The 22,220-nt window shown below is 49.1% G+C and overlaps 1 protein-coding gene and 1 long non-coding RNA gene across 7 annotated transcripts in view; one reads left to right on the top strand and one right to left on the bottom strand.

Moving 5' to 3' along the window:
• PDE4B (phosphodiesterase 4B) overlaps positions 1–22,220 on the bottom strand; it is a 213,670-nt gene that overhangs the window by 66,685 nt on the left and 124,765 nt on the right. Inside the window, exon 1 of one of the 5 annotated variants that reach the window (XM_054834238.1) lies at positions 15,339–15,752. The exons of the other annotated variants lie outside the window; for them this stretch is intronic. Within the exon in view, the coding sequence (XP_054690213.1) occupies positions 15,339–15,463 (125 nt within the window). The 5' untranslated portion in view covers positions 15,464–15,752. Of the gene's footprint in view, positions 1–15,338; positions 15,753–22,220 lie in introns of those variants that run through there. 5 annotated transcript variants of the gene reach the window in all.
• LOC129209598 (uncharacterized) lies at positions 14,156–21,332 on the top strand. 2 transcript variants are annotated; one of them, XR_008578119.1, is made up of 3 exons: positions 14,156–14,948; positions 15,345–15,423; positions 20,405–21,332. It is a non-coding gene; the product is annotated as an uncharacterized LOC129209598 (long non-coding RNA). The 2 variants fall into 2 exon arrangements; XR_008578120.1 differs by lacking the exon at positions 20,405–21,332 and adding an exon at positions 16,034–17,006.

Genomic DNA, 22,220 nt, shown 5'->3' with positions numbered 1-22,220 from the left:
CAATGAAAAATGCTGTTTCTTACATCTTCAGCTCCGTACAGACACGACTGCCTCTCACTGCTATCTAATTTTGTGCACCTGTTTCCCATTATCAGAACAGCTTGCTGTTTTTTCTAAATAATCTTTCACGCGGAAAGGTCTGTGCTTGAAACCATCAGCGCTTAATGAAACAGGATCGGACGCACCGTGGGCACGTCGGAGCTGAGCACACTGACAGCCGATGCAGATGCCCTAGCACCGGCACAGTCACAGAATCCCAGACTGGTTTGGGTGGGCAGGGACCTCACAGCCCATCCAGTGCCACCCCTGCCCTGGGCAGGGACACCCTCCACTAGCCCAGGTTGCCCAAAGCCCCATCCAACCTGGCCTTGAACCCTGCCAGGGAGCCAGGGGCAGCCACAGCTTCTCTGGGCACCCTGTGCCAGGGCCTCAGCACCCTCACAGGGAAGAATTTCTGCCTCACATCCCATCTCCATCTCCCCTCCTGCAGCTTCAGGCCGTTCCCCTTGGCCTGTCACTCCCTGCCCCCCAAGGCTCCATGAGGCTGACCGCTCTCAGCACCACAAGTATTACTATTACTACTTCTTTTTCCCCTCCTGACCTTCTCCCACCAAGGGGAAAATCTTCTTGCTCTCAGGGGCCACTCAAAAGCGTTCAAGTCGCTCTGCCAGGTTTGTCCCTCATGTGGCTCCTAACTCTTTTCTACCTCCAGAGCCCAAAGAGCCGTGCCCCTGACATGCCCAACTCCGTACGGTCCCTCCCCAGCACCGTGTATCACAGCTGCCTGGCACAGAAAACCCAGCAGCACTTACTTAAGTGTTTGGAATGTAAACTGTCACCTGCTAAACACGTTATTAAGCCTCCGTGTGTATCGGGAAGCAAAAATATATGTTTATTTGACTTTGTTATCTCTGAATATAGAAGTTCACCCTTCCTGCAGTGCTCTTGTTCAATGGGTACCACGGGGGCAAAATAACCAGAGCCCCCTGCCATGGCCCGTAGCCGGTCTGCCACCGTGGAGGATGAATTACCTTATTGCCTTGTGCTTACGAACTGCGTAGAATGGCTGATCCCAACACCCAAGTCCAAGGCAGACCTGAGAGCTGGCGGTGCTCCCTTTGCAGCCCAGGTCCACCTTCAGCGTAGCACAAAGACAAACCCGAATATATTCGCAGCCAGAGCCCTTACTGCTCTCCAGCGTTACTTGTCAGCGGTACCCTAGCGAGGCTCATGGTTTGCACAGCAGCAACCATCAGTTCAGCTACCAGCTCAGCACGGGCACTGCTGGGTTTTAAGGGATGTTGCAAAGTGCTCATTTATGTTTCTGAAGCCCCATTCACTACGAAGAAGCCACTGTGCTACCTGCTTGTTCAGTGTCGGCAGCAATTACTGCCTGAAACTCTCAGCATCTTGCACGTCAGGTCCTTGAGCCGTTACTTCTCCCCACGGCCATTCACGCACTGGCGCTGGTGAAAGCCACCGGGCTGCGGAGCCGCCGCGCGTGCCCCAGGATGGCATGCAACGCCGTGCCACGCCGGCCGCAGCCTCACGCCGTGCCGGAGCAGCTGATGGGAGACGGTCGGAAAAGGATAGCAGGGAGGTAAAACTGAGTTTGAATTTTCTTTTAGCACAGAGGGTTCCAAAAAAATCTAATCCTTTTCATGTTTACTGCAGATAAGTAGCTTGATGTTATCCTGTAACAAGCTAACATCATGCGGTTGTTTAAGTCCCCCAAAGAAGAAATCCTGAGTTCTGTAAGCCAGTTGTTATTTTTCCGAGTGTACATCCTGGGCTATTTTATCATCTTACTATGGTTCACTGCCATTAATCTCTGGAAAACGCAAGGTGCAGTCAAACTCAGCAGACACCCTCCCTCTTTTCCCTTCCAGAGCTTGTAAATGCAGACGGGCGTGAGCGTGACCGCTCTTAGCACAGGCAGCAATGCCACTTCCTAAGGGGCTTTTTCCTCCCGAAAATATTCTGGCTAGCAACCAGCGGAGTAGCTGCTTTTCTTCCCCACTGCTGCTGCCCCAGCCGAGGTATTAAGGATGCATTAAGGATGCATTAAGGATGCATTAAGGAGGTATTAAGGAGGTATTAAGGAGGTATTAAGGAGGTATTACCCCCCTGTGCAGCACTTACAGCTCTTCTCACCTCGCAGGTGTTTCTGCCCAGCACCCTCCACCTGCTCACAGCTCATCAGGACCAAATCTGCTCGGGCGCACGGGCTGTGCTTGGGCTGCGCTGCAGGACGCGGCTGGGGGACAACTGCCATCTTTTCCGGGCAGGGAGGGTGCTGGACGGGCGGTTGCACACCCGTGGCCGGTGGTACGGGTGGCACGGGGACAGCGCGGTACTCCTCAGCAGACACTCCCTGGATTTTGGCATCACCCGCTCTGCGAAACAGTGCTGTTCTGCAGCACAAATGTTTACATTCAAGTTACGGGACAGTATTTATCCCAGTCTGGGCCGGCTGTTATGCTCTGTTCAGTGTCAGTTCAGCTTTTACCGCTGCATCTAAGCACCGTAACATTTTACAGACTCTCTTTCCCAATACACAAGACACGGATGTTGCCTCCCATGGTGGCCTGGCTCGTGTGATGTGGACCCTGGCGCCTGGCTGCAGCTGAGCCCGGTGCTTTCTGGCGGGGCTCCGGGCCACCTTACAGCGTTTCTGCCTGTGACAAGCCCCACTCCCCCCGCAGAGCCAGCCTGGGGGGGGTAATTCCACCCAGCAAGCGGGTACACGGGGTCCAGCCTCGCCTGTTCCCCACCGAGGTATTTGTGGCAATGAAAAGGGAATTACAGTCGTATATTGTCAATGCACCTTCGAGCATCTCATACACCTATTAAGTGTAATCCGCGCTTCCCAAAAGCATAGAGTGTGCTACCAGCAAATGCAAGGCGGCAGCACGAGTCTCGAGGGTCCCATACAGCAAACGACCTCTGCTTCCAGTATGTAGGAAAGCGTTCCCGTATCTGTATGGAACCGGAGCACCAGGAGGCTGCCGGCCAGGGTCATGGTTTGTTTCATCCTGACCTTACAGAAGAGGATCGCCTGGCACGACTCCGAGAGGCGCTTTCGCCTTTTCAAGCAGGCCAGCAAGCTCACAGCCAGCCGCTTCGCTCCGCCGTAACGCCGGCCGGCTGCCACAGGCTGCACGAAGGCATCGGCTACAAATCAAATAGCTGTTCTGATCCGCTGTCAGACAGACTGGAGACAGGCGTAAAGTGACAATAATTTTTTAACAAGTTACAGAGACCACAGATTTTTTTCCATTTTACCTGGCTAATGTGAACTGGGAGGACAGACAGCCTTTGAGTCAGAAGATTTACAGATTTTCTGCACTGATGTTTTAAGCTACCCTCAGCCCATCTACAACACCCAAAAGTCCAACAGTGGACGTGTGGAAAGCTGCTGCACTGAGAAATGCACTGAGCCTTTTCACTTGATTCATAAAATAATTATTTGACCTGGTTTTTGGATTTATCTCCATAATTGGTATCTGTGTTCCCTGCCAGCAAAAAGACAATGAAATGTCCTAAAATGGTATTCAGATTATTAAATCCTTTGGAGACTCGGCCCTCCCAAAAATAATTAATCCGGTTGGGTACATTTCAGCAAAATTTTACTTGCTTCACATCTTTCAAATGTCTGCACTCTTCATCTTTTATATCAATAGGAAAAGACACTGTACATAGCAAATGGCAAAGTATACTGATGGGATTTCAAGGGCAATCTTTTTTATAGCTCTTATTGATCATTTCGGGCCCAGCAGAAGCTTAATGCAAAAGTAGCCTCATCCAAATCATGAGCATCTGCCAACTGCTGCTATTTGAGGGCAAAATATTAAGGGTGGAAAAACCTGGCCCTTTGGCAGCAAGTCGCATGTTTACCCTGTCTAAGCAGTTTGGCACACGTACCGAACGGACGGTGGGGAACGGCACCCTCTTCCAGGGTACCGCACTAACGAACAATACCAACACCCTGCGGTTTACACAACTTAAAACTGAGTATTTGCCGTAACTCCTTTGCTGGCAATCACGGTACTTCTGTCACGGCTGCGGCTAAGCAAAGGCAGGGAAATGGCTCACAGGTATGATTTTAAATCGCAGCTCCTTACTCGCTCTGGTCAATCACGGTCACAGCCATCACCGCGGCTTCTCACTGCTCATTTGTTTGATTCCCATTAACATCTCAGGGTCTGGACGGAAAGGCTCAGCTCGTTCACCCTGCTGAAAGGCCCACTGCGGGATGATGCTTGGCTTCCGTACGCGTACCAGGAGCAATGGCCAGCAGAGACGAGATCTTTAAGCTAAAGGGCATCGCTGGCACAAGAACAAGTGGGTATAAAACGGACAGGAATTAATTGAGGCTGGAAATTGGAGGAAAATTTTTTTGCCTCGAGAGCAAACAGATCACTGAACAGCTTTCCTGTAGGAGTGATGGGGGAAAACACCAACTTGATGTTATTACTGGTGGGATTTATGGCATAATTGACTACAACATTGCGGGAGGGAGGCGTAGGAGGCTCATCCCACAGCTGCCGCTCGGGCTTTGCCCTGACGGACACGGGAGGGAACCCCCCCGTCCCCGCTCACTCGGGGGGACACAGATTCCTGCGGTGCCCACGTTTCCCCATCGGTGCCTGTGACTCACCACGGATGAGCCGCGTCCCGCTGAACATCCATCCGCTCTCTAGAAGCACGCTTCTTTGGGGGATGTCGCATGGACAGACCTGGCAGAAACGAGCTGCCAGGTTTGGGGTCTCCTTGCCCCCTTCCCACCTCCCCAGCGCTGCCCGGGGAAGGCAGAAAGCCACCTACCAACCCCTTCTCTCCTGCACCGAGCCGAAGCCCGGCCAGCGAGCAGGCAGGCGGTGCGGGGAGACACAAGCAAGGCACAAGCAAGGGGCTGGTGTCAAAAGCACGTTGCACCGTCCCAAACGGGACGCCTCCGGCATCGCCTCTGCCACAGACATCATTACCGTAGCTCGAGATAACCCCCGTACCTCAGCACGTGTGCAGGCAGTAAATACAAAGCGTGCCGTCTGCTGCCATGACAATAGTGTATTTCCATACGTTCGCATTTTTCCTAACGATAGCGAGCTGGAAGGGACGCTCGAGTGCAGCCTCGGCAGTGACCGGCGGCGACACGCGCTGCCCCTCTCCCTCCTCAGGCTGTTTGCAAACAAAAGGAGGGGGGAAAGAGGGTGAATTTAAACCACAGGTTTTTGTTTTCTGCTATTAAATCACATGCTCTGAAAAGAGTTTTAATAATTCTGGACAGCAAACCGGATTTAGCAGAAGGAAAACCTTCTACAACAAGGAGAGAAGACAGAAGTGGTGGGCAGCAAGAACAAAACCACCGATAGGAATGACTGCGGGCCAAACGAGCCAGGCAGAGCAAATGTTCTGCAGCACGTTTCACGTAGTTTATGCCAAATGGTGAACTCATACAGTAAAAACAAGGGCCCAGATTTTCCAGGTGTGGAGGAGCTCAGGATGTCGGTCCTTGCAGGCCTGCCAGCTACCGATAGCAAAACACTTTAGGAAGGCGGCAAACGTCATTACCCATTACATGTGATATCCATTATCTGGTGGGGTTTTTCCTTCAGCCTCTCTAGCATCCTTACAGAACGCTTCTCCATCCAAAATAAGTCTCCTGAACCGCGGTGTGTCCCCGCACAGACCAGCCCCCTCCGCGGGTGCCGTTCCTGCCCAGACCAAGGCAGTTCTCGTCCCAGTTCTCCTGCTTTCCCCGAGACGGCGCGGGAATCTCTGCTCCGCTTCCTGGCTCCCGTCGCAGGGCTGAAACTCCCCGCGTGCCACTTCCTCTCCACGCAGTTTCACAACCGTCTCGTGACTCCTCTACAGCATGTTTGTGCTTGCAACAGTCTGCGTCGTCTTATTGCCAAATGATCTCCTCGCTCAAGTCCTGCCTCAGATCATCGCCTTGGACGAAGCCCTTCAGACAAGCTCCTGCCAGCCTCCTCACACGCGGCATCCCAACCAACCCCTCTGCGCTGCCTTTCTAAAAACCTCTTGGGAAGGAATTACTTCTCTGATGTGAAAGCAGATAGCGCACTGTTGGCACCCAAAATATCATTTAATAACACTGTTATTTTCTCTAGACCTGCAAATCTTCCCAAGACCTGCTTCAGGGCTCATTTTGATCCTCCTTAATTAGCGATCCCTTAGAAGCTCTGTTTCATGTTGAAAATCACTCGCAGGAATCACTATTTTGGAGTCACATACTACAAATCATAAAGCTGCACTGTTCAAAAGAAATAGAGGTGTGGGAGCACGGAACAAAATACATCGCAGCCCCAACCTGTGAATCTATTAAATGCAGCTATAAGTCATCAAGGCCGGTAACAGCAAACCAGGTGGCAATACAGCCACAAACACTTGGAGATTAAGAAGAAATATTAGCGGAGTACTTGCTATAATTGATTACCATTTAATAATGCAGAAGGTGAAGTTTTCAGTGTGAATAAGCATAAATGTGTAGGCATGGCACAAAATCATTATATCTGATTGCAGGTTAAGACTCACGTCATCATAGTAAAAGCTTCATTCTTGAGCTAATGGCATTTAGACATCCCGAGCATTTTATTGTATTGATAAAGGTTTGCACCGAGCTAATGAAGAACGAGCGGGCAGAGATAATCAACCTCCAAACCAGATCCATTTCAAAAATCCTGACAAATTGTGTGAAAACATGCAGCGTTGGAAAACCTGAAGATAGTCGCACAGATGTGTTATTCCAAGGGGGAGGAAGAAACGTTTGATTTCACATGAGAGAAAACGCCTGAAACTAGTGAGGAGCTGCTGAAAGCCCCCGGGGGGATGCTGGCTGGCTGGACACTGGGGCAGCAGGCAGGGCAGGCAGGGCAGGCAGGGCAGGCAGCGGGTCCGGCACCGAGCAAACACCCCGACGCACACCACCACCTCCTGCAAGGGCTGAGCCCAGCTCAATACTGGTTTTCAGACCAGTAATTATACGAGCTGCAGACGCGAGCGTTCTTCCTGCAGCTCAGCGCCGAACGGGGGTGTTTAACCCTTCATCTGCTTGCAGAAAAGCTGCGTGTGTGCTAGATCGCTGCTAGCCATATCATTTACATTGGGAAGATGGATTAAAATTAGCCTGTTCAAGCTCAGATTAAATCCCAGCAGGGAGCTGGAAGGATACAGCACCAGCCCACACGCTCCCACCCCAGCCCAGGCATCCGTCCTCCCCAGCGCAAGCCAAGACGCGGTTTCTGAAACTTTTCCCCTTGCTCTCTGTGCCTTTGCTGAACTCCAGCTGAAATCCAGCTCCTTCCTTCCTTCGTGTAAGAGACCGGGCCAGGTCTGAGTTTTCAGGTTAGGAAACCTTTCTGCAAACGTGTTGATGTATTTGGAACTGGACGATGGCCAAGAAACCAATCAGTCCCGGGGCGAGCAGGACGGCGTTGCTATCTGTCTGCCAGAGCGTCTGGAAAAGATCAAGATTACAGACCCAGGGTGGGAGACAAACAACAGGTATTCCCTCTCTACCGCCCGGCCAGAATCAAATGTGACACGCTATATTAATAACCTGGCGTCAACCGGCAGAACATCTGACCGAGGGGAACATAAAATGCCATGCAGATATCGAGGGCCTGATGGCACGTCATGTGAAGAGCAAACAAGATAGCTGGGTGGCATGAGATGCAACCGGGGAACAAAACCCTAATGTCAAGCCCTTTTGTTCTTAGCGGAGCCAGCCCTAAATGGGATGTGATTTCTGCTTTCTGCCAAGGTACTGCTGTAATTGGGCAAGGGAGACTGTTGAACGCATTCGATAACAGAGCGGAGGGGAAAATGGCATGGGCCAGGCTGAGGAGCCACGCAGAAGTCACCCTGCTTACGTGCCAAGATTTATTACTGGTAGGAGCACACCTTATTTATCATGGCTTTTTACTTCACCGTTGTAAGAAATGTTCTCCGTGACTTCATCTAACAACGCAACCTTTTTTGTGCGTGCTGTTAACCAGCCCCACACAGAAACCGTTCAAATTCTGTCTAAATGTATACTCACCGGCTCCACTAGTCCCGGTAAGCAACGCCAGAATTAACTCCGACCCCTTTTAATTTCCTTGGGTGAGGTGGAAGCAAAAGGCCGCTGCCCACTGCGACAGCCCGAGGCCATAACCACGGACACGGTGGCAGATCTCATCCCCGCCGTGACTCTCCCGCACGCTGGCTCGGTGCTACACACTGCTCTTACCTGCGCGGCGAGGGCAACTCCGGCGAGGGTGGACGGAGCAAAATCCTCTCCGGGAGCAGGGATGAAACCTACCGCGTGCCCCCGAGACATCACAAGTTGGCGTAAATCATAGTGGCCACCCATACGGCTTCTCAAGCCAATCTGCGGTGTAGAAAATGTGCGCGAGCATAACCGAGTCGCTTATTGTCTTGAATTTAACAGATTAGTTAATAAAAGCCGGTACTTTGTCACAGAAGTAACAACCTAGCAATGCTCCTTCCTAGACTCTTGTAGCAGCTCCATCATCATCTGAGTAGCGTCTTTAGTACTTGAACCTCTTTCCAGCGTAAAGGCGGCTCAATAGCGGCATTCAAGCCTAGAGTAGCTGGATGGGCTGCACTCCCATCTTCACAAGAGTAAGAAATTCTCGCTGCAGTCTAAGAAAGAAAAATCACTTAGCACAAATAAGGTCTTTTTTTAAAACCACTGATTAAATAGATATTCACAAGATAGAGCACAATGGCTTTGATGGAGCCATTGCAACCTATTACATAAATCCTCATTCATGCCCATGAGAGCTTTCCCTTTTTTAATAACAGAAGAGAAAATGCAGCCACGTAAAAGATATTAAATTGCATAAAAATGTGTGACTGGTTAAGTTCATGACTCAAATTCAGAGATGCAAAGAGACAGAGCATTCGGGCTGGAAATCTCGGCTTCCACTCGCTCGGTACCCAGCTGCGAGCTCGCAGGAGCCGTGCTGTGGCCTTGGCTCACCGGCACCGGACCTCGCTTGCTCGGGCTCAGCTCCGCACCACCGGAGCCGCAGAATTACACCTCTTCTGAAGAAGGAGATACAATTGCAGAGTTTATTTACGGATGCACGGGAGCGCTGACAAGGAAAGCAAAGCGTTATGTGAGGGGGCTGGCTGATACTTAGAAACTCCGTGCCTAATTCTAGAAATGTTCTTCCTCTGCGTGTACATTGCACCTTCCAGCTATGCATTAGGCAACGCAGCTAACGTACGTTAGCGGCGCACTATTTATACTGCCACATATTGTTGTACTAACATGTCAGACCTGATTGAAGGCGATACTTTTGCTAGAGCTTTGGCAATTTTCTCTGTTTCCTCCTGAGAATGGATTTTTTTTTTTTTTTTTGCCAGAATCCACTGCTTAACACATTCAATCCGAAATAAATACATAATATTGCATCAGTCATCACCTGACCTCATTAGCTGGGCTTGTCCTGCTGGAGCTAAAACTGGTCTTGGAAAGCAGCAGCAAGTGTAGAGTTTAATAAAATAGTTTTTAAAACACTGTTTAATTTAATGCAGTAAAGCAAAGGGGGTCAGCTTGTTCTTCCAATCTCCACTCCAGACAATTTACTGTCTTTATAGATAAAAAAAATGTAGGCAGCTTTTTGTGATTTGAGTGAAACTAGGACATTCAATATATACCCGCTTCAAAACCTGACTCACAGATGTCTGTTCCTTCAGCTAATATTTATTCTTTAGACTTTCAAGAAAGGATTTTGTGCACTCAGCATGGCTAGATACAGACACAGCATCTCCTTCACTCCTACTTTCCTCCAGTAAATCTCTGTTCTCCTAAGTGTCTCTAACTGCAAATGGACGGAATCAAGCTGCAACCAGGCGGACTCGCTCTCCCCAGAGGTATGGGGTCGTACAACACTGGGAGCTCGATGGCCCTACCAAGGTGGTCACGAGGGACTCGACAATTTGGGCCAACACCAGGACTCAAACCGGTACCCTCGCTGAGACAGCATCAAGAAGCACGTTGATCTCAACAGATCTGTAACTCCAGGAGCAGACAATGTGTAATGAAGAAGTTCCTAACCCTTTCTTCTCTTGGCTGGGCATCGGAGCTCTGCAGCCAGCTGGCCCTTTGGGAGGTGCAGAGGCACGTGCCAGAGAGACTTGGTGACGCAGGATGGCCCAGCACGATGCTCCCAGAACCTGTGGGGCGTCCTCTCTGCCTTGCTCCTTGCAAGAGAGGGACCAGTTTGTGTCTGGTCTGAGCGGTGGGCCTCCTTCCAAATGCTGTGCAGTCCGTAGGCGTCCAGGCAGTGGTTCTTCACAACCAGGCAGGACACAGCTTCTTCTCTTGGATTCGCTGACCCAAGACACTCGGTTGAGACAGGCTGTGGTCCCCGCTTCACACTCACTGGCTGTTGGCGCGGACAGCACCCAGAACCGACCAGTTCTTTTCTGCTCCTCGGCATCAGAAAGGGCTAACGAGAAACATTTGCTTAGGAGACCGACAGGCTCTCGGTCCCAAAACTCAACTCAGATCTCAAGACAGACAGACACACATTGAACCTCTCTGGGTACTCAGCCTTCTTCCCCTGCTCTGCTTTGCAAGGCACAACTCAGCCGGCAAACCCAGGAATGCAGTTCACTGGCGTCACCCTGCGTGTGAATTCATTCCTTTTCCTCCTGATGTCACCCAGCTTCAACGCCCCCGGGGCTTTCGTCAGAGTTGGGAACTGCTCTTGCTTTAGCTAGAGATGATTTATAAGAAATCCCTGACTGCACTTCCTCCAGCTGGCTTCAATATCATCCCCTTGGTGTTTTTACCGTAAAGCTTCTCCAGGGCTCAGCGCGCCCGGGGTGGCCCCGCTCCCCCCCCACCCTGCTCCCACCTGGCACAACGCTCACCCCAGGCAAAGCAATGCGAGTTTTCCGTGGGTTTATGGAGCTGAGCTGGCCCACCGCAGGGTCACGGGTGAGCAGGTGACACCGAGCCGCTGACCCCACGCCTGGACTCTGTACGCTGGGATGGCTCCCAAAAGACCAAGAGCCAGGAATGGGGACTCTGAGACCGTCGGGACTGGGACAGACTTCAATGGGAAGTTCACTTCACCCATCACTCCCACCCAAGCCAATACCCTGTCCCACCTAACAGCATGGAAGCAATGACGTGGCAGAGTAAGATTCGGGTCCAGAAATCTGGAAGAAACTTTGTGGGTCCCCGCGTCCACTCCTCTGCTACTGCAGACTCTGCACCAGACGATCTCCTCCATAAACGTACCAAGCCTTCTCCGGAGTACAAGGTTTCTTCAAATTTCTAGCAGACCTCCCCAGGTGCCCCGGAGGAGATGCCCCGGGGTGCTACACAGCAGCAGGCACTGCTCCACCACGAGGTCTCACCACCAGCATCTCAGCTGGACTGCAGCCGCTCGCTGAGGAGACCTGGCACCCACTGCGAAGCCGTATGGGGCTCACGGCTTGTGGTTATCCTGCAGTGAGCACGCTGGCTCTCCTCCTCAGCTGTTTTCAGCTAATGAGTTTCCAGAGAATAGCCGAAGCTTTTCTTACTAATCCTCACGTACGTGACCTTACGCTCCGTACGGTTGAACTTCACCAAGGCCAGGCAACCCTTCCAGTGCTGCACCACAACGCTCAACAGCGGGTGCACAGAAGATCGAAAGATGGAATCAACACAAACACAGCAATGAAAACGTTTCAGAACATGAGACGTAGGAGTTATCCCTGAGAAACCCCATTCCTAACTTCCTCCAGCCTACGAGCTGTCCTTGCCGTACCACCAATTTCAGTGCGCTTCTCCTGCAGCTCCTTCCTTATCCACCTTACAGCTCCTGTTGCAATCCACACCTCCAGCGTACATCTCACCATCGCACATACGGCACCACTCTGAATGCTTTAAGAGAGAAATCTACTGCATTTACTTCATCTGGGGGGGAAAAAAAAAAAATTGTCTAATTAGAAGCACCCATTAGAACTGGGAATGTTGTACCTAAGACAGACCCATTTCACCACTGCCTTCGTATTTTTAATTAACCTCTCCTTCAAAACTAATTGCTAAACCATCTTTAAGTGTCTATTCTTACGCTAAGAAAGTGATAAAAATTGAACAGAAATGTCAAAATATGGCATATAATAAAGATTAAAACAAAATTATATATGATCAGTGTAAAAATAATAGACTTTCATAAGATAACTGAACAATAAAACGGGAGTTAGAGCTTTTCAAGAGCCTTGCTAGCTTGCCCTTCATATAACTTTTGAAATTCTCAGGCTGTGTTGAGTTTATAGTACAGTTCTAAGGAATACATTATAAACAGGAGGACATAACTTTTTTCTTCTTTCTAAATAGCGATTAAATCTAAGAAATATTAATCTAACTCTTCAGAAAACCCAAAGAGTCGAGCCTCTCAGGAGTAAGCAGTTCGGCGATGCGCACAGTGCAGTTTAACAGATCCGTATTTCCCCGCTTTAAGCTTTCCTGGATGCCAAGGAGCCGGCAGCCGTTTCCATTAAGCGTCACGGTGGAGGACCCGTCGTCCTCACGTGCCATCGCGTCGACGCAGCTGACGCCAGCTCATCGCCTGCACCAGCAGCCGCGGGGAAGTGACTTCCCCAGGCGCCCACCGAGAGCCGCAGCCTTGTTCCTCTGAAATTAATTATTGTATTATATGTTCACATGAAGACTGCAAACATCTGGGAAATAGTAGGCAACTGCTGAAGAGAGAGCAGGCTTCTCTAATTAACAGAGAGCTGCATCAAGGCTCCTTCCTCTGTGCTGAGAAAAGGGAATTTTGGGGCCAAATTCTGCAGATTCATTGACTCGGTGCCCTGTTGGCACCCAGCAGACCTGCTGCCTCTGGCTCCGCTCCCCACAGCACTCGTGGCGAGATACAACAGGTTTGTTTCTTTGTTTTCTTAATCAACAGCCTTTGAAATTGCTGCAAAATACATTTAGTACCAAATACCCCAACTCTAGAGGGAAACCGCTTCATGCTCCATCTTGTCTCCGGTCAGATTATGCCAAAATGCCCCGGATCTGCGCCTGCGGGTGACACAGCTGCCACTAACATTTTGGTTGGGAAGGTCCCTATCTGCGCACCGAAATGTACTTCTTGGATATGCTGTGGCTCAGCTCACGAAGGGATTTCAACTGGGGACAAACATGAAAGCATCTTCTGTTCCCATAGGTACCAACAAGAACATGGGCTGCTTTGAAGTCTATGATAAAGGTGGGGTTTTCTTCTCTTTCAGCTCTAGGCAAAGACAAAAAAAAAGTAATCTCAATGCTATGGCAACTTTCCGTGGACAAACTTGTCACCTACAAACAGACAAGCGTACCTCGACGTTTCAGGTGGGCAGAAACACTGGTGGGAATATGACGGACAGCGTAGGGATCAGCGTACCTATGCATCAATGCATGGCAACAACTGAAACACAAGGATTCAGGCTTAGAAACGCAGCAGGGAATCAAAACGTTACCCAAGAGAATTCTGATGTCTTGGTTTCCTTTCACCTACAGTCTCTGCTAACAGGCTTTGGCTGACGTGACCAGAAGCAAGGCAGGTACTGTGTGGAAACAGGTCCCGTTCCGGTAGATGGCACGTGGCTCCTCTTGTCCAGAAAGCTAAGAAGGATAGCTGTTCTCTCCGTGTTTGTAAAAACGTCCAGCTGTGTTCCCAAAGAGCGTCACTGGAGGAGGATTGCAGGCTCCTCGGTGCTGAGGGCTGGAGAGCATCACGAAGCGTATCTGCAGCTTCCTCCAGTGGCACCAGGAGGGCTCAGCAGCCCTCCTGAGCTGCTGAAGCCACAGGGATGAGGTGGCCCATGCAGAGATGAGTGCAGCAGACCCACAGCTAGCGGAGAATGATTAGTCTGAAAAAATTACCTCATGTTTTAATTCGGAATACATTTTTTGTGATGATTTCCTCTGCTGGTGTAAATCATGACATGTAAGCACTGCTGAACCCCGTCTTTGCAGGGGTGTACTGTCTGTACAGTCCCCAGAAATTCAGTAAGCCATGATGGCATGTGCAGGTACGAGATGCAGGAGCCATCTGAAAGGGTAACCCGGGGTATCCTGCCCCTAGGATGTGGGGACATCTAAGACAGCAATGCTTTGATGGACCGAGACCTTAAGGAGCTGACCTAGAATAGGTGCGGGGCTCCCCCATGATTTCTGGCGATGCAGAACACGAAACCCAAATATTGCACGTATCTAAAAAGGAACTGTACAAGCAGGGTGCAAGTTGGTGTAAAGCAGCAAGACAAACCTGCATTCAGGCACTGCTAGAAAGGGGTACACCAGGCTGGGAACGCTGCCCAGGAGCTCCAGCCCGGGGTCCAAGCGCTGCGTCCGGGGCCAGCAGCATCCCCGAGCTCTCCGTGCCAGGCTCCCACGACACCCAGGTCACGCCAGGGGCCTCTGAGACGCTTTAACACCCACCTTCTTTTTTTTTTTTTTTTTAGGAAAAAGATCTTGCCAACAACTTGCCTCTCGCTTTTGCAGAGTAGCGGTGCTGCTTTTTCTTGGATAAACAACTACGGACCAGCACTTGGCAACGACGGCTGTTTATGAAAACAAGTACCGGTTGGGGGAGGACTGGGGTGGCAGCACACGCGCCCTAAAAGCTTTTGGATGTCCTCAACCCTCTCCAGGGAGAGCCAGCAGTTCGGAGGAGATGAGGACAACTCCTCCAACCGTTACAGATTCAGCCCTTCTCCCACCCAAGAAATGACGATTCATGAACTCCTACGTGGAATTTCCCCTCCTACCGGTTTCCAAGACCAGATGATTCTACCCCAAATATTTGTTTATAAACTTATGAACCAGTGAATGACGCTTTTGCAAAAAAAGGCGGAGTTTGTGTAACAACATCTAGAAAACTGTGCTATTGATAAAGTCAAATAAAATGAATATAAACAAGGTAAGATTTAATCTCTTAGTTCTTCTAACATTAAATCATTCTGAGGACTTAATTTTAAAATACAGAAGTGTTCTGAGAATATTTTGTAATTACAAACCAATAAGAAAAATCATCCAGGAGGAATAATTACATAATTTCTAGATGAACTCACTGCTTAGAAGAACTCACAGCTTAGAAGAGCAGTAATAAATAGATCCTCATATCATTACTGTTGCTGCGGCTGATGACTCACCACTGTTACTGGGATCATATCCCAGAATAGTCATGCTACTCTGTGTACTGCATACAAAATTAGCCATGAGGGACTTACTATTAAATGAAACAGATTTGGGGGTTTAGGATTCATGCGGTCATATCATAAAAACAAAAGCTGTTAAATGTTTTACTTGCCTGCAGTGAATTTCAGATGCCGAACCCGAAGGTACCTGCTCTCCGACAGAATTAGCATCTGCAAATGGACTGCACGGGCTTCCAGGTAACGACTTCCTACCGCACCCTTCTGGGTCTGGCAGCATAACTACTCCATCGCGTAACGTAGGTGTTGTGTGTGCTGCTGGGCCGCACCGGAGGGTGCCCGGTTTGCCATTTTCCGGGAATACTCCCGGGCTTTGGGAGGGGTAGGGCAGAGCCCCACGGAAGCCGTGGAAGGGACCGTCGGTAGGACGGGACTGAGAAAGGACTTTTCCCACCCCAATTCACCACCTCGTTTCCAAACATGGCCTGTTCTTTCATCTTCTGGGATTTGTGCACACCTCCAAGGATGTCTGCATCCTTCACCTTCACCACATGTTTACTGGAAAGAACATTAGGAACATCCAAAGTTGACTGGCTGAATAAAAGCCTCTCCTTGTGCATTATGAAATGATCTAGTACGTATTACAAGTGAAAACACTTTTTTTTTTTAATCTCCAAGCAATGTCCAGCGCTCAGCATACAATAAAACCCTATCAATATGCTACCACCTCAAGGTACTTGCTTCTGGCTTTTTCACATGAACCGCACCTTCAGGTTTTGCCAGCCACTAATTCTTCAGGCTTCCTTCTTAGGCAACTAGCTATCTTTATTTTACGTTGGTTTCTTAACAGATCTCCTATTCTGCCCTCCAAACAAGCACACAAAATTACAGAAAAACTAGGTTTGAGGTTCTCCGAGACGGAGAAGCGGGTTGAACCAGCGGCAGCAACACGAAGCACCTTGTCCATCCAGCCCCGGCGGGTCACCCCACAGCCCGCTCGCTGCTGCGTTGTGCCGAAGCTGCCTCGTCTTCTGCTTTAAACCCTCGCCTCCTAATAACCGCTGTGACTTCCTTGGAAATACGTCAGCTGCTGCCCTAGATACTGAGTCTGCTACGCCAAACGGTCTTTTCCAGGCTTATTTCTCCTGTTATTCTCAGCATCCTCCGGTTCATCCTCATTTCCACCAAGCACCCCCACGCCGCTGTGCACCCTTCCCCGCTCCCTCTCCTCTCCCCTTCTCTTTGGCTAATACGCAGGCAACCAAGTATTTATTTGTCGCTTTTTCAGCCTTTAGACAGCACGGGGTTTGCTCGCTCCTCTGCAGATCTGAATTCCTCCAGGCTAGGTAAGGCCAGGCTCCCTGCAGGATCCTGCCGATGCTCCCCGGACCGCCCACTCGCGTCTTTAGCTAACAGCCAATTTTCTGGCCGTATTATAGCTCTCCCTTTATGAGAGTCAACTTGAATGCTCCACGTTGTATTTCATGCTCTCCTAAAAGCCAAATATATACTGTCTATCAAATTCAGTTCCTCTCCTAATTCTCTTACTTCCATAAACAAACCCACCAATCACATATGCTGCGCTTTGCTCATGCTTGTGCTTTTGACAGCGGGCCAAACCATTGAAATCAAAAGAGCTTCTGAGCCAGGGTAGGCAACACAATATATGCTGCTTTAAATGTGGCAGATCTGCTTTTAGTAGGCTTTTAGCTAAGACAGATTTTAATCCTGTGGAAGCAATTGCCTAGACTATTACCTGTTCATTTTTACAAACACATTCCGTATTTGCTTCTTCCAGTCTTTTGCTTTTTCCGTACTCCTATCCCAAAACTGTACTACTTAAATCATCAAATAATGCATTTATTCCGTTAGTTTATATTATCAGCCTATCATGTTTTATCCATGGCTTCTACAAATATTTTATAACGGAATCGGGCCCTTTGGATTAATTCGATTCACTGTCATTTCACTACACCTACTGCCTCCACCTAAGAAAACATAAATACACGGCAGGTTCACGTGTCCCCTAGCTTTCAGGGACCAGCTCCTAGAGAAAACCTTAGCATCATCGTTCTTTTGCATTTAACAGCGAATCTGGGGGCGCAGCACGTGGCATTTAATAGAGGGACCCCCATTCCCTGTCGCAGATACTGCAAGAGGTCCAGGAGCTCCCTGGCAAGCGAAGGGGGAGGCTGAAGGGAATCTTCTGAATGCCAGAGTCCACATCTGACACTTGTACTACAAACACGAGTTCCACGCTGATGTATAATCCAGGGAAACACATAAACAGAAAGAAAAAGGAAATATGGGAAGTCTTCCGTCATAACAGAGGCATCATGAGAGTTTTTATAACGTAATTCTGAAGAATTACGTTAACCGCTATAGAATTAGCTGGTTTAGGGGTTTTTTTTTTGTTGTTACTGCTTACATTAATTGTTAAACTTTATTCGGAGTTAACGGTCGCACACAGTAGGTATAAACACCTCGGGGGGAGACACGCAGCAAGAATTGCTTAAACCTTCCCACGGCCCAAAGCTGTGTTCAGCGTGATGCTGCGGCCTCGCCAAGCTTGACTTGCTCGGGATGAAATCTGCCTGGAAAGTTCCTGCAAAAACTATTGAGCTGTTTTCAAGAATAAAATTATGGAAACCGTGTTCTGCCCGCAATAACAAATGGTCTGTCAGAAGCTGGCTGGAGCTTGCTGGGGTTGATTTTTTTTTTTTTTTCTTTTCTCTCTTTTCTGTTTCAGGCTATTGCTTTAAAGGTTTAATTTTAAACTTGGCAAGAGTGCCCGGCCAGCGTTAGTTAGATCAGCCTTTCCCCGAGACAAACACTCACAGGTTGACTCACTGATGGTCTTTTGAAAGCTTTATCAGGATTTCCTTCATAAACCTCTTTTACAGAGGTTAATAACTGGGATAAAGATTTCTTTTAGCTACAAACTTAGTGGCACGTAAAGCAATCTCCGGGCTGTTACGGGTTTGAAATCTGGATCCTGCAGAAGGAACGAGTGAAATTCTGGGTTCCTACTGACCTGGGGTTTGTTATATACAAAGAATTCCAGAAGTGGAGTGAATTGTTTTGTAAAGACACCCTCCCACAGCTTGCGATTTCCAGTTCTGCCATCCTGGGAATAGCTCCGCAGCACCAATGAACCAGTCCCCTACAATTTATCTCTCTTGCTGATGCAAAAAAGAACAAAGCTATTCCAGGGAAAACGTGACATTCCCCTCGCCTTTCTTTTGCTCAAGTTGCTTCTGCGCAGAATAAAGCTCCTCCACCCTGCGTGGGAGCACCCTCACCGACGCGATGGCCGGACGCTGGGCACTGCCCTCTGCTCCCCAGGTCCAAAGCTCAGCCTGAGTTTAACCCTGAGAACTAAACCAGGTGTTTTCCCACAGGCAGCAGCCCTGCCGTTGCTTACATCCCGCTCAGCGCTGGGTAACGCGGATTTGGAATTGTAACCGTGGTATTTATTCCTCATCTAGGTGAGGTTCCTCAGGAGGACTTTTTCAAGGAAATAAGGTGCGATTAAAAATCTTTCTCCCCACATTGCAAAACCAAACCTATCATCATTATGCAACTCTGACTCGTTCTGTCCCGGGCAACTCTGGATTATGGCAGATTTATGGCAGGGTCTGGCTGCCACGAGAGGAGAGCCATCCCGAACCACGCATCGGTCACCCCCTGCTTCGCAGTGAGCCGTCCTGCCTTCTTAATTTGGAGGGCAACCAGAAACAAAAGAAAGATCCTGAAGCTTATACCGCAGAACACAGAGAGATACCATTCCACGTAACGTAACAATGCCGACAGCACGTTTATTTTTTATGAGCGTTGTAAAATTACGTTCTAAACTGCCTGAGCTACAGTGTTTGGTTACCTCTGGAAGAACAGAGAGCGTCCCTCTGAGCGGAGGTGCCGGGATTTCTCAGCAAGGCGATGTTATAATGAGCTATGCTTCATTTCAGCAGATCTATCTGACATAGCGGGAGCATCACAGACCTCACAAACCTGCAGCTGGTTTGTGCAGACTCCCGGCAAAATTATTAAAATGCTGCAGGATGGCACTGTTCATAATAAGCAGTTTTGGGCAGAGTGGGCTGTGTGTAGCAGGTAAGCAACAGCAGGTCTTCTCCTGCAGCCCCCCCTCCCCTTTCTCAGCATTTTTACAGTCTGCGTTCCATTTATCACAGATGATCCCCCACGGTTATTATAATTGCAGTTTTATTTATTTAAATACTAACTAGATAAAGGATGTGAAAGTAGAACAAAACAGGAAAGGTTTTCCGAGAGAAACCCCCCCCCTCGTTTTCATTCGTGTGAATTAGCTACCAGCGATGCATCCCTGTAAATCAATATTGTTCCGGTATGAGAGCTCACACGTCTTATTCACACAGCCCACGTCCGACGCTGGCCTGAGGACACGGCAGGCAGAGACTTCTCGGAAACGTGACTCTTTTACCACAAAGCCCTTGTTTGCATCTTTAGAATCACTTTGTAATGAGGCTGCTGCTTTCTTAAAAGCACTTCTCTGCGTTTGGGTACAAAAAGGTTAAACAAAATATTCTTAAAAAGAGAAGGATTCCCGATGCTCAGCAATCTGCGTTAGGAATCGGTGCCTTTCTGGTTTTTCATGATTTCATTTATGTGCAAGTTTACTAGACATACCGAGCTGGCTCGAAACCTCCCGGTGACGTCAACGGGGCAGAGAAATGAGGAAACGAGAGCTCTGCGAGACAGCGGCACCGCACCCAGCCTGCCCGGGTCCGCTGTTCCTCGCAGGCTGGCAGCTCCGGCAGCGCCGATCCATCACGCTCTCCCGGCGCTGCACCAGAGCTGCTTCAGCATTTACAACGGCAAACGCTCCCCATTACTTGGAGAATATTTTTTTTTTTTTGGTTCAGTACAATTAACAATGAAAATGGTATTGAAACCTGCAGATGGTGAATGTGTTAAAGCACTGAAGCTCTCCACTAAATTCTGGAAGTTCTAATTTTTGGGGGAGAAAAAATAAAATTCCAAAGGAACAGAACTGTTGCTTGGCTTATAAAGGGATTTAATAAGCATTTTATAGGATATATTCTTCTCTCCCCCTGCCCCCCAATTACTTGTATGGTTCTGTTGCTTTTTCATGTAGCTCTCGCTATAAATTCTCAAAAATAAACTGACTGCAAGCCTTTAATAACAGTTTATCTTTTTTTAGCTTTTTTTTTTTTTAAAGGAAACCATATGAAAATGTGCGAATTCTATCAATCTAAGTGTTAAAGATGAAAACAAGCTCAGTAAGAAGTCGGCCCGTGATGCTGTTTGACCGGATGAATTACCGCCGTGTGCTGCGAAGCCGCGTGTTCTCGTTTCACGGCGCCTTCGGTTTATCAAGGGATCGTTCCAGTTCATCCAGCCCTTCTCGTCTGAGACGTTACATCTGAACCGCGCTCATCTGGAGAGCCGGACGGCACCTCCTAAGGCAGAGCACGTGATGGGGAGACGCAATGGGCGTCAGCGGTGGAAACGTGGCGGTGGCCAGGACGAAGGGTCAGGACACGGCCGCAATAGCAGGGAAGTGGGGGGGGGGGATCGTGTGGGAAGAAATAAAACTATCTTAACTCTCTGTAGCGCTATTAAAAATAATCGCTCAAGCTTATACGCGCTGGTGATGAGGGAAGTATAAAAATCAGAGATGTAGAAGCGCGCTTGGAGGCTGGAGAGCGGGGAAGCTAATCAGCAGACCTTTGCAAGCCAGCGGAGCACCCAGTGGTACCCCCCCCCCCCCATTAAGATGAAGACCACTGCCTTCCCCTCTGAAAGCACTCAAGGAGAACCTGGACTCGTGTGAGGAAGTCGGCACGTGGCTTCCCGGTCATGCCTCGATGCCACCTAAACCAGAGGGTGCTGGCTGGAGACCCACCAAAGCCGGGCCGGGGAGCAGCATCCTCCGAGCGAGCAGCGCAGCTCCTCCATCCCGGCTCGCCCCGACCTGTCGAGGGGACCGACAGCTGAGGGGTGTCTGCAGCAGCAAGGACTTCGACCTCTGCGTCCTCAGCAAGGAGGAGGAGGAGGAGGAAAAGACTCAAAAAATAACGTGCATGACAGATATACATGAACTTGGCTAAAAAGAGTTCCCCGTCCAAATAAAGTTACGTAGATCATTTCGCTGGAAGTTAAGATAATTAATGTAAATATGATAATGTAAATATGACAAGAGCAGCATCAAATACTCTAACTCTTACCTTGTGCCTTGCAAGACCAGTGTGAAAATACAGCCAGACACAACTTGAAAAGCTACAGCATGAAGAGAAGGGAAAGGTCACTAAATACCAAGCACCATTCCTCCACCAGAACCCTCCAGCAACGTTCCAATAGGGAAAGCCAACGCTGCATTGCGCAGGCCCAATTAAATCCCCACCATTTTACGTTTAAAAATCCCATTTCAGCCAGGCATTGTCTTCGCCGCAGAGACGTCTCAGCAGTGTACTCTTCATGCTTCCTACAGCCGGTTGTGAGCACAAGAGAAATATTTGGCTTTCTCTTTCTAAATTGTGCCTACAGATTTCTGAGTTATGTCTCTCAAACCTACCCTCTGCATATAAATCATTTCTTTGTTGAAGATACTACCTATTTATAGAAGGCTACAGAATTAATACATGAAGACAACCGAAATGTTTTAAGTATGTCTAAAGTTACAGCTAAGCCCCAGAAAAAGCAAGATAACTTGAAGGTAGAGTAGATTTTTACCCGTGACGTTGGCGAGTGTTAACTCCCAGACCATACTTCAAAAAATCAATTTAAAAATCAGAGTCAGTGTATACGTTACCGCATTACGAAAAATACTTCCCGCCTCGTATCCAGCAGTAACAACTGCAAACATCTCAGCTCGAATCAAGCGAGCTGAAAGAGTTACCGCCGGGATGGCTACTTTGCATCCTGTGGTTATCACCCCCCGTGATAAATACGTTTATGTTGCAGCATCCCCCAGCACAGCACAACGCAGCGTCGACCGATGCCCGCATCATCCACGTGTGGCTGGGGGCCACCAG

This window comes from Grus americana, chromosome 8 (assembly GCF_028858705.1).
Source record: "Grus americana isolate bGruAme1 chromosome 8, bGruAme1.mat, whole genome shotgun sequence".
NCBI classification, from domain to species: Eukaryota; Metazoa; Chordata; class Aves; order Gruiformes; family Gruidae; genus Grus; species Grus americana.
This window is presented reverse-complemented; position numbering and strand designations above follow the sequence as displayed.